Source organism: Papaver somniferum, chromosome 10 (assembly GCF_003573695.1).
Source record: "Papaver somniferum cultivar HN1 chromosome 10, ASM357369v1, whole genome shotgun sequence".
NCBI lineage: Eukaryota > Viridiplantae > Streptophyta > Magnoliopsida > Ranunculales > Papaveraceae > Papaver > Papaver somniferum.
In genome coordinates this window covers 112,118,481-112,130,651 of record NC_039367.1, presented here as the reverse complement: position 1 = coordinate 112,130,651, position 12,171 = coordinate 112,118,481, and the positions used below count along the sequence as shown (strand labels likewise).

The following is a 12,171-nucleotide window of genomic DNA, read 5'->3' as shown; positions in this document are numbered from 1 at the left end:
AACTTTTTAGGATTTGGATTAGTTCTTCTTGGTCTTTCATCCTTCTTCTATTGTGAAATTTTTCTTCCTTCATATTTTCTTGAATCAAGGTACATAGAAATGCAATTTTTACTAGACGTATTGCCTTAGAACATATTAATTGTAATTAACAATACATTTTTCAAACTTTTTATGTTAAAGATGAGTTTATGTAGTTTACAATTTAGTCTCAGAAATCAATTTCTGACTTATACGGAAGTTTGTAGACTTTTTTGAGTTAACGTATATAAAATTCAACATTTCATGAACTCTTTCTTTTTGTGTTGGCTTTGTCTTTCTATTTGATTCCAAATTGATGAAATTTGTTAGGATTTGGATTAGTTCTGCTTGGTGTTTCATCATTCTTCTATTGTGAAATTTGACTTCCTTCATATATTCTTGAATCAACGTACATAGAAATGCAATTTTTAATAGACGTACTTCCTTAGAACATATTAATTTTGATTACAATACATTTTTCAAACTTTTTCTGTTAAAGATGAGTTTATCTAGTTTACAATTTAGTCTCAGAAATCAACTTCCGACTTATAACGAAGAGTGTAGACTTTTTTGAGTTAACGTATAAAAAATTCAACATTTTTGTGAACTCTTTATATTTGTATTGGCATTGTCTTTCGATTTGATTCAAATAGATGAAATTTGTTAGAATTTGGATTAGTTCTGGCTGATCTTTTATCCTTCTTATATTGTGAAATTTGACTTCCTTCATATTTTCTTGAATCAACGTACATAGAAGTGCAATTTTACTAGACGTTAAGCCTTAGAACATATTATTTGTGATTGCAATACATTTATCAAACTTTTTTTGTTAAAGATGAGTTTATCTAGTTTACAATTTAGTCTCAGAAATGAATTTCAGATGTATAACGAAGTGTGTAGACTTTTTTTGAGTTAACGTATGTAAAATTCAACATTTTTATGAACTCTTTTTTTTTGTGTTGGCTTTGTCTTTCTATTTGATTCAAGATAGATCAAAAATTTGTTAGGATTTGGATTAGTTCTTCTTGGTCTTTCATCCTTCTTCTATTGTGAAATTTTTCTTCCTTCATATTTTCTTGAATCAAGGTACATAGAAATGCAATTTTTACTAGACGTATTGCCTTAGAACATATTAATTGTAATTAACAATACATTTTTCAAACTTTTTATGTTAAAGATGAGTTTATGTAGTTTACAATTTAGTCTCAGAAATCAATTTCCAACTTATACCGAAGTTTGTAGACTTTTTTGAGTTAACGTATATAAAATTCAACATTTCATGAACTCTTTCTTTTTGTGTTGGCTTTGTCTTTCTATTTGATTCCAAATTGATGAAATTTGTTAGGATTTGGATTAGTTCTGCTTGGTGTTTCATCATTCTTCTATTGTGAAATTTGACTTCCTTCATATATTCTTGAATCAACGTACATAGAAATGCAATTTTTACTAGACGTACTTCCTTAGAACATATTAATTTTGATTACAATACATTTTTCAAACTTTTTCTGTTAAAGATGAGTTTATCTAGTTTACAATTTAGTCTCAGAAATCAACTTCCGACTTATAACGAAGAGTGTAGACTTTTTTGAGTTAACGTATAAAAAATTCAACATTTTTGTGAACTCTTTATATTTGTATTGGCATTGTCTTTCGATTGATTCAAATAGATGAAATTTGTTAGAATTTGGATTAGTTCTGGCTGATCTTTTATCCTTCTTATATTGTGAAATTTGACTTCCTTCATATTTTCTTGAATCAACGTACATAGAAGTGCAATTTTACTAGACGTTAAGCCTTAGAACATATTATTTGTGATTGCAATACGTTTTTCAAACTTTTTCTGTTAAAGATGAGTTTATCTAGTATACAATTTTGTCTCAGAAATCAATTTCTGACTTATACCGAAGTTTGTAGACTTTTTTGAGTTAACGTATATAAAATTCAACATTTTATGAACTCTTTCTTTTTGTGTTGGCTTTGTCTTTCTATTTGATTCAATATAGATGAAATTTTTTAGGATTTGGATTAGTTCTTCTTGGTCTTTCATCCTTCTTCTATTGTGAAATTTGACTTCCTTCATATATTCTTGAATCAACTTACATAGAAATGCAATTTTTACTAGACGTACAACCTTAGAACATATTATTTGTGATTACAATACATTTTACATACTTTTTCTATTAAAGATTAGTTTATCTAGTTTTCAATTTAGTCTCAGAAATCAATTTCTGACTTATACCGAAGTTTGTAGACTTTTTTGAGTTAACGTATATAAAATTCAACATTTTATGAACTCTTTCTTTTTGTGTTGGCTTTGTCTTTCTTTTTGATTCAATATAGATGAAATTTGTTAGGATTTAGATTAGTTCTGCTTGGTCTTTCATCCTTCTTCTATTATGAAATTTGATTTCCTTCATATATTCTTGAATCAACGTACATAGAAATGCAATTTTTAATAGACGTACTGTATTAGAACATATTAATTGTGATTACAATACATTTCTCAAGCTTTTTTTTTTAAAGATGAGTTTATCTAGTTTACAATTTAGTATCAAAAATCAACTTCCGACTTATAACGAAGAGTGTAGACTTTTTTTACTTAATGTATAAAAAATCTAACATTTTTATGAACTCTTTATTTTAGTATTGGCTTTGTCTTTCAATTTGATTCAAATAGATGAAATTTTTTTGAATTTGGATTAGTTCTGCCTGGGCTTTTATCCTTCTTCTATTGTGAAATTTGACTTCCTTCATATTTTCTTGAATCAACGTACATAGAAATGCAATTTTTACTAGACATAATGCCTTAGAACATATTATTTGTCATTACAATACATTTTTCAAATTTTTTCTATTAAAGATGAGTTTATCTAGTTTAAAATTTAGTCTCAGAAATCAATTTCTGACTTATACCGAAGTTTGTAGACTTTTTTTGAGTTAACGTATATAAAATTCAACATTTTATGAACTCTTTCTTTTTGTGTTGGCTTTGTCTTTCTATTTGATTCAATATAAATGAAATTTGTTAGGATTTGGATTAGTTCTGCTTGGTTTTTCATCCTTCTTCTATTGTGAAATTTGACTTCCTTCATATATTCTTGAATCAATGTACATAGAAATGCAATTTTTACTAGACGTACTACCTTAGAAAATATTATTTGTGATTACAATACATTTTACATACTTTTTCTGTTAAAGATGAGTTTATCTAGTTTACAATTTAGTCTCAGAAATCAATTTCTGACTTATACCGAAGTTTGTAGACTTTTTTGAGTTAACGTATATAAAATTCAACATTTTATGAACTCTTTCTTTTTGTGTTGGCTTTGTCTTTCTATTTGATTCAATATAAATGAAATTTGTTAGGATTTGGATTAGTTCTGCTTGGTTTTTCATCCTTCTTCTATTGTGAAATTTGACTTCCTTCATATATTCTTGAATCAATGTACATAGAAATGCAATTTTTACTAGACGTACTACCTTAGAACATATTATTTGTGATTACAATACATTTTACATACTTTTTCTGTTAAAGATGAGTTTATCTAGTTTACAATTTAGTCTCAGAAATCAATTTCTGACTTATACCGAAGTTTGTAGACTTTTTTGAGTTAACGTATATAAAATTCAACATTTTATGAACTCTTTCTTTTTGTGTTGGCTTTGTATTTCTATTTGATTCAATATTGATGAAATTTGTTAGGATTTGGATTAGTTCTGCTAGGTCTTTCATCCTTCTTCTATTGTGAAATTTGACTTCCTTCATATATTCTTGAATCAACGTACATAGAAATGCAATTTTCACTAGACGTACTGCCTTAGAACATATTAATTGTGATTACAGTACATTTTTAAAACTTTTTCTGTTAAAGATGAGTTTATCTAGTTTACAATTTAGTCTCAGAAATCAATTTCAGATGTATAACTAAGTGCGTAGACTTTTTTGAGTTAACGTATATAAAATTCAACATTTTTATGAACTCTTTCTTTTTTTGTTGGCTTTGTCTTTCTATTTGATTCAAGATAGATGAAATTTGTTAGGATTTTTATTATTTCTTCTTGGTCTTTCATCCTTCTTCTATTGTGAAATTTGACTTCGTTCATATTTTCTTGAAACAACGTACATAGAAATGCAATTTTTACTAGACGTATTGCCTTAGAACATATTAATTCTAATTACAATACATTTTTCCAACCTTTTCTGTTAAAGTTGAGTTTATCTAGTTTACAATTTAGTCTCAGAAATCAATTTCCGACTTATACCGAAATTTGTAGACTTTTTTGAGTTAACGTATATAAAATTCAACATTTTATGAACTCTTTCTTTTTGTGATGGCTTTGTCTTTCTATTTGATTCAATATAGATGAAATTTGTTAGGATTTGGATTAGTTCTGCTTGGTCTTTCATCCTTGTTCTATTGTGAAATTTGACTTCCTTCATATTTTCTTGAATCAACGTACATAGAAATCCAATTTTTACTAGACGAAATGCCTTAGAACATATTATTTGTATTACAATACATTTTTCAAACTTTTTCTTTTAACGATGAGTTTATCTACAATTAGTCTCAGAAATCAATTTCAGATGTATAACGAAATGTGTAGACTTTTTGAGTTAACATATATAAAATTTTACATTTTTATGAACACTTTCTTATTGTGTTGGATTTGTGTTTCTATTTGATTCAAGATATAGAAATTTGTTAGGATTTGGACTAGTTCTGCTTGGTCTTTCGTCCTTCTTTATTGTGAAATTTGATTTCCTTCATATATGCTTGAATCAACGTACATAGAAATGCAATTTTTACTAGACGTACTGCCTTAGAACATATTATTTGTGATTACAATACATTTTTCAAACTTTTTCTGTTAAAGATGAGTTTATCTAGTTTACAATTTAGTCTCAGAAATCAATTTCAGATGTATAACGAAGTGCGTAGACTTTTTTGGGTTAACGTATATAAAATTCAACATTTTTATGAACTCTTTCTTTTTTTGTTGGCTTTGTCTTTCTATTTGATTCAAGATAGATGAAATTTGTTAGGATTTGTATTATTTACTCTTGGTCTTTCATCCTTCTTCTATTGTGAAATTTGACTTCGTTCATATTTTCTTGAATCAACGTACATAGAAATGTAATTTTTACTAGATGTATTGCCTTAGAACATATTAATTCTAATTACAATACATTTTTCAAACTTTTTCTGTTAAAGATGAGTTTATCTAGTTTACAATTTAGTCTCAGAAATCAATTTCCGACTTATACCGAAATTTGTAGACTTTTTGAGTTAACGTATATAAAATTCAACAAAAAAGTTCTGCTTGGTCTTTCTATAAGTAGTTTCTTTCTATAAGTAGTTTCTTTTTGATACTTTTGTGTATTCGTTTGAACAAAAAAGTGAAGCTTTACTTTTTTTTCTCTCTCTTGGCTCTGAGGCGATTTTCCTTAGGGTTTAGGGTTTACAAACTTTCAAAAATTTCTGGCGCTCAATACTATAACCATCCTTGGTGATTACGATGGGAGAAAAATCTGTGGGTGTTTCTAATCATCCTAAGTTCACGTTTGCTGAATTGGTGATGGGAAAACATAACAAAAAACAAGTTTCAACGACTGTTGATTTAGGATCTTTACCAAACCCTACTACCAGAGATGGAAAACCGGCTGTTGTTATTCCTCAAGACTATTATGAAGAAGGCTGTCAAATATGGAGATTTAGCCTTATTGGAAGATTAGATCTCAAAGGTGTGAAGCTCATTGATGTTAAAAAAAATCTGGAACAACAATGGGGTTTGGGAGAAGCTGGGGTTCAGTTTATCCCTATGAACCGTGGTTTCTTCATTATAAAACTATTAACTCAAGATGACAAAGACAAAGTTTTCAAGGAGGGCAACAAAAATCCATGGATTGTTAATGATCAGCCTCTTCGTTTGATTGAATGGTATCCAGGGTTTGACGCAGACAAGCAATGTACTTCTCATTCAACGGTTTGGGTGAAGTTTCCTAGCCTGCCCGTGGAGATGTGGGTAGAAAAAACGCTTTTAGATTTAGGGAAATCTCTTGGAACACCCATTGTGGTAGATAAGAGAACCCTAAATCATGAATATGGTCATTATGCATCTGTTTTGATTGATATAGATTTTGCTAAACATGATACTGATTCAGTTTATGTTGAAGTTGACGGTCGACACTTTTTGCAACCTATTGAACTGCTAAAACAACCTAAGTTTTGCTCCAAGTGCAAGATTGTTGGGCACTTAGATAAAGAATGTAGGAAGAAGCATGCAGTTAATGCATTACATGCAGCTCATGCACGTACAGACGTTCGAAAAAATGTTGGTTCCTCATCGCAGCAGCTGGGTGGTTTTTCTTCTCTACAGTTAGATAGAACTTTAGAGATGGGAAATTCTTCAGCAAATCAATCAACACAGCAGAATGCTTTGCATCAGGCTCAGCAACCTCAAACTCTGGTTATTCATCAAGGGGAGAATAATGATACATGGCAGACTATAAGTCATAAGAAGAATGGTAAGAAGAATAAGAAAGTTGCTACAGATACTCGTATGCAGGTTGATGTGGTGAGGATTGGTACTGCTGATTATGAACAAAAGCTTCAGGAAGATCTGATCAGGTCTGAAGCTGCAATGCGCACTGCTGCAACTATGGCGGAGAAGGCTGTTGCTGCGCATTCAGTTTTAGTTAGTAGGGCAAAGTCGCTGAGTACTGTTGCCTTAAATACTAAGCCTGGTGGGAATGTTGAATTGGCTAGAACTAGACTTCCTAATCCGGGTAGGATTCCTGTTTCGGAAGCTATTTATACTCCTGTTTGTGCAGATGTGGAGGAGAGTTCTGAATACATCTCTTCAAACAAGTTTAATATCTTGGATAGTACTCTTGTGGGTGAAACGACAAGTGTATATGATCTTGGGCATATTGATGAAGTTGCACATAAGGCTAAGCATCAACAGCTTTTGGCTTTTCAGGCTAGACTAGACACTTTGAGGGATGTTGATGTTTTAACCGATTTGGATGAGGAATCAGAGCTAGGAGTTCGAGCAAGAAAAGGTTCTTCTCCAAGATTAAAATCCTCCTCAAGTACTTCTGAAGTACAGCTAACCAATAATCAAAATCCTATTGTTTAAATGCGGGTGTTGTTTTGGAATATCAATGGAGTTGCACGTGATGTAGCTCAAGATAAACTAAAGGAGTTGATTAGAGATTTTAAACCTGATATTTTTGGTATTGCTGAACCAAAAGTTCCCTGTTCTGCTGGGTTCAGATATGGTTTTCTTAGAGAAGGTTATTCTTCTCATGTTATTAATAATTCTTCTTCTTCTAGTATTGCTAATATTTGGGTTTGTTATTCAAATACTCTTAATCTTTCAATTGTTAATGTCAGTAAGCAGGCAATAACGGTTGAGGTGGATGGTGTTCATGTTTCTTTTGTCCATGCTAGCTATATTCAGGTTACTAAGAGGAGTCTTTGGCAGCAACTTGTTAGTTCTGGTGGTGGTATTCCTTGGTTAGTCATTGGGGATTTTAACTGTATTCTTCGTTTGGATGAGAAGAAGGGTGGTCTTGAACCTAGAAGCTCAGCTATTAATGAGTTTTCAGATTGGTTGGATGACAACAGTCTTTTTGAAGCTGATGCTTTGGGAAGTAAGTTCACTTGGACGAATAGACAATCAGGTATGACTAGAATTGTTAGTAAACTTGATCGTGCTATTATTAATGCGGCTTGGCTTGAAAAATTTGAGAATTGGCGGTGTAAAGCTCTTCCTAGGGAAGTTTCTGACCATTCTACTCTTTTGGGTTATCCTTTTGCTGTTCCAAGACCCAAAAGAGCTCCTTTTCGAGTTCAAAAGATGTGGTTCTTACATTCTGATTTCCTTCGTATGAATAGAGATAGTTGGAATATGCCTATTTCCGGGTCTTTTGATTTTATTTTCAGTAAAAAATTAAAGAGACTAAAAGGAATTATCAAGGAATGGAATATTCGTGTTTTTGGTAATGTGCATTCTAGGTTAAAGCAGGATCAGTTGAGGTTTGAGGCAGCTGCTCTTCTTTCTGATGATAACCCGGATGACATTACTAAGCTAAATATTATGAAGGATGCTATGGCTAAACTTAATGATACTCGTGCTCAGTTGAATACTATGCTTAAGCAGAAATCTAGAAATAAGTGGCTTGTGGAGGGTTCAAGTAACACTAATTTCTTTCATAATAGCATTAGAATTCGTAGAAGTTCTAACACTATATCTGAACTTGTTGACAGTGCAGGCAATACTATTTCTGACTATGAGCTGCTTAGAAATCATGTTGTGCACTATTATGAGGACAAGTTTAATGGGCCGGAGTTGGAGATTGATCCTATCTTATTTGATTATGGTCATATTAGCATCTCGGAGGAGGAAAGTTTAGCCATGGACAGAATTCCATCTTCTGAGGAGATTAAACAAGCAGTTTTTGATCTAGGGGCAAACAGTGCTCCAGGGCCGGATGGGTTTTCTGGATGTTTCTATAGACACTGCTGGGATATTATTCAAGATGATTTATTAAGAGACGTTATATATTGCTGGAATTCTGGTCATATCCCAAATGGGGTAAATTCTAGTCTAATTGTTTTGATTCCCAAGGTAAGAGGTGCTAATTCTCTTCGTAATTTTCGTCCTATTGGTCTCAGTAATTTTTTCTTCAAAATCTTTACTAAGATCTTAGCTACTAGACTGGGGAGCGTTTTAGATAAACTTGTTTCTGAAGAACAGGTGGCTTTCATGAAAGGGCGTAACATCCATGAAAACATTAGTCTTGCTTCTGAGTTGATTAATGAGCTTCATATCAATCGTAAGGATGGTAATTTGGGCCTTAAGCTTGATATCTCACAAGCTTTTGACGCGATCAGTTGGTCTTTTGTCTTGGAGGTCTTTCGTAGGTATGGTTTCTCGGAGCAATGGTGCACTTGGATTTCTCATATCTTCAATTCTGCTAGAATCTCTATTCTCTTGAATGGCAGTCTGGAGGGTTTTTTCAAGATAAATAGAGGTTTACGTCAGGGAGATCCTCTTTCTCCCTTGATCTTTGTTTTGATGGAAGATGTCCTTAGCAGAAATATCACAAAGCTTTTTGCAGAGAAGAAGATGTCTTACATGGTAACTAGAGGTGGTATTTCTCCTACTCATCTCTTTTTTGCTGATGATATTATGATTTTCTGTAAAGGAAATTTGTGAAGCATTAATAATCTGGTGGATCTGTTGGGTAAGTATCAGCGTGCTTCGGGTCAGTCTGTTTGTCGCCAAAAGAGTAAAATTTATTATGGTGGTGGTTCCTTGAGTAGACGTAATTATCTTGTTGATTATTTGGGTATGAGTGTTGCTTCTTTCCCTGATCGTTATTTGGGTGTTCAAATAATGCCTGGTGCTGTTAGGTATCATCATATTGCAAATGTGGTTGAGAATATTAAAACCCAGCTTGCTGGTTGGAAGGGTTTTCTTTTATCTTTTCATGACCGCATTGTGCTTGTTAAATCTGTTATTTCGAGTTATTCCATTCATAATATGGCTATTTATAAGTGGCCTAGCAAGTTCATTGTGCAATGTGAGCGTGCAATTAGGAATTTTATTTGGTCTGGTGACTCTAATGTCAGTCGTGTTGTTGTGGTGGCGTATGATAAAATCTGTTTCCCTTTTGAGGAGGGGGGTTTGGGTTTATCTCGTATGGCTACTATGAATTTTGAAATGTTGATGAAGTTATGGTGGAAAATCAGTACTTCTAAGAAGAATTGAGCAGGTTATCTTAATGCTAAATTTTTTAGTCGAAGAGGCTACATTAAGACTTATGGGGTGAAGTCTACCATTCTTCCAGGCATTAGAAGGGTTTATAAATATGTGGAGGCTAACACTAAAGTTCTTCTTGGTGATGGCAGGTCTACTTCTCTCTATTATGATGTTTGGTATGGAGAAAAATGTTTTGCAGAGATACTAGATGATTTTACTCTTGACAGATTGGTTTTGGTGAGTGATTGTTATAGGGATAACCAATGGGTTTTCTCTGAAAATCACTTGAACTGTTTAATCGCGGCTGGTGTGGATGTGCATAATCTTCCTTTGCCAAATGGGGGTGAAGATAAGAGAGTTTGGATGCCAAACTTTTCAGGTGATTTTTCGGTAAGTTCTGCCAAGGAACTTATTCGTCAGAAACATGGTAGATTCAATGAAGCGTCTATGCTGTGGAGGAAGGAAATTCACCCTAAACTTGCGGCTCAAAACTGGAAATTTATTCATGGTGCTTGTGCCATTTTGGATATCATTCAATCTAGGTTCAAAATTAATTTGGCTAACAAGTGTGTTCTGTGTGAAACTGAGTAAGAATCTCTAGAACATATTCTTTTTTATTGTTCTTTTGCAGCTCGTGCGTGGTCTTGGATTTCTGGTATCTTTGGTATGTCAGAAATTTTCAACATTGTGGCTTCTTTCAAGGCAGCGACGGGAAGAAGTGCAATTGTCCGTGACTTGTGGCTGGTGGCGAATTTAGTAATCAGGTCAGAACTTTGGGCTATGCGCAACAAATGCATCTTTGAGAAACAGAAACCGAGCTGGAGTCTTTTTTCTAAAAGAGTGCTGAAGCTAATACAAGAATATTCAGTCCGTCTAAAAGGGTTTATGCGCAACAGTGTGGAAGATATGGTGCTGCTGGATTACTTCCGTGTGGTTCATAGAAGTGTTAGACACCAGCAGCCTATTGAAGTGTTATGGAAGCCTCCGGATCTTAATGAGATTCTAATTTGTTGTGATGGAGCTGCGCGTGGGAATCCAGGCATTGCGGGAGCAGGAGTGGTGGCAAGAGACTCTAGCTGTGCAGTTCTTGGTGCTTTGAGTATTGGTCTTGGAGTTACTACAAACTATTTGGCGGAACTATATGCAATTATAATTGGTATGGAATGGGCAATGCAATGGAATTATGATCGTATTTGTGTGCAATCTGATTCCTATGGAGTAGTTCAAGCTCTACAAAGCTCTTCTATTCCTTGGTTTGCAAGAACAAGATGGGAGAGGTTATGCAATCATTATATTTCTATAAAGATTATTCATACTTTCAGAGAGGTGAATTTTTCAGCAGATAAGATGGCTAAGAATGGTTGTTATCTAGATAATGAAGAGGGAATTCAATATGAAGGAAGACCTGATTTTTTAATTTCTGTTGAAAACCCTAATGTTTCCTATTTTCGTTTCAAGTAGTGTCACAAGTTTTTGGGGTTGCTGTGACCTCTTTTCTTGTAATCTATTTATTGTAAATTTTGTTATCTATTAATACAATTTTTGACTTATCAAAAAAAAAAGTATATAAAATTCAACATTTTATGAACTCTTTGTTTTTGTGTAGGCTTTGTCTTTTTATTTGATTAAATATAGATGAAATTTGTTAGGATTTGGATTAGTTCTGCTTGGTCTTTCATCCTTGTTCTATTGTGAAATTTGACTTCCTTCATATATTCTTGAATCAACGTACATAAAAATGCAATTTTTACTAGACATACTGCCTTAGAACATATTAATTGTGATTTCAATACATTTTTCAAACTTTTTCTGTTAAAGATGAGTTTATCTAGTTTACAATTTAGACTCAGAAATCAACTTCCGACTTATAACGAAGAGAGGTTTTTTGAGTTAACGTATAAAAAGTTCAACATTTATGTGAACTCTTTATTTTTTTATTGGATTTGTCTTTCGATTTGATTCACATAGATGAAATTTATTAGAATTTGGATTAGTTCTGGCTGGTCTTTCATCCTTCTTATATTGTGAAATTTGACTTCCTTCATATTTTCTTGAATCAACGTACATAGAAATGCAATTTTTACTAGACGTTAAGCCTTAGAACATATTATTTGTGATTGCAATACATTTTTCAAACTTTTTCTGTTAAAGATGAGTTTATCTAGTTTAAAATTTAGTCTCAGAAATCAATTTCCGACTTATAACGAAGTGTGTAGACTTTTTGAGTTAACGTATATAAAATTCAACATTTTTATGAACACTTTCTTTTTGTGTTGGCTTTGTCTATCTATTTGATTCAAGATAGATGAAATTTGTTAGGATTTGGATTAGTTCTGCTTGGTCTTTCGTCCTTCTTTTATAGTGAAATTTGACTTCCTTCAT

The 12,171-nt window shown here is 32.5% G+C and overlaps 1 protein-coding gene across 1 annotated transcript; it reads left to right on the top strand.

Moving 5' to 3' along the window:
* The first annotated feature begins 7,158 nt into the window (after nt 1-7,158).
* On the top strand, nt 7,159-11,250 carry LOC113316098. Its single transcript, XM_026564324.1, has 5 exons — nt 7,159-7,705; nt 7,805-8,948; nt 9,441-9,778; nt 9,878-10,297; nt 10,421-11,250. Exons 1-5 carry the CDS (start codon nt 7,159-7,161, stop codon nt 11,248-11,250), a joined length of 3,279 nt encoding a protein of 1,092 aa, XP_026420109.1.
* Nucleotides 11,251-12,171: the final 921 nt, after the last annotated feature.

What these genes read in the sequence shown, in the direction of transcription:
- LOC113316098 (XM_026564324.1), top strand. Translation starts at nt 7,159, where the DNA reads ATGCGGGTGTTGTTTTGGAATATCAATGGAGTTGCACGTGATGTAGCT. An exon ending in GTCTTGGAGGTCTTTCGTAG is followed by an intron (nt 8,949 to 9,440) that starts GTATGGTTTCTC and finishes TGGTGCTGTTAG; the next exon opens with GTATCATCATATTGCAAATG. An exon ending in AAACTGGAAATTTATTCATG is followed by an intron (nt 10,298 to 10,420) that starts GTGCTTGTGCCA and finishes GTTCTTTTGCAG; the next exon opens with CTCGTGCGTGGTCTTGGATT.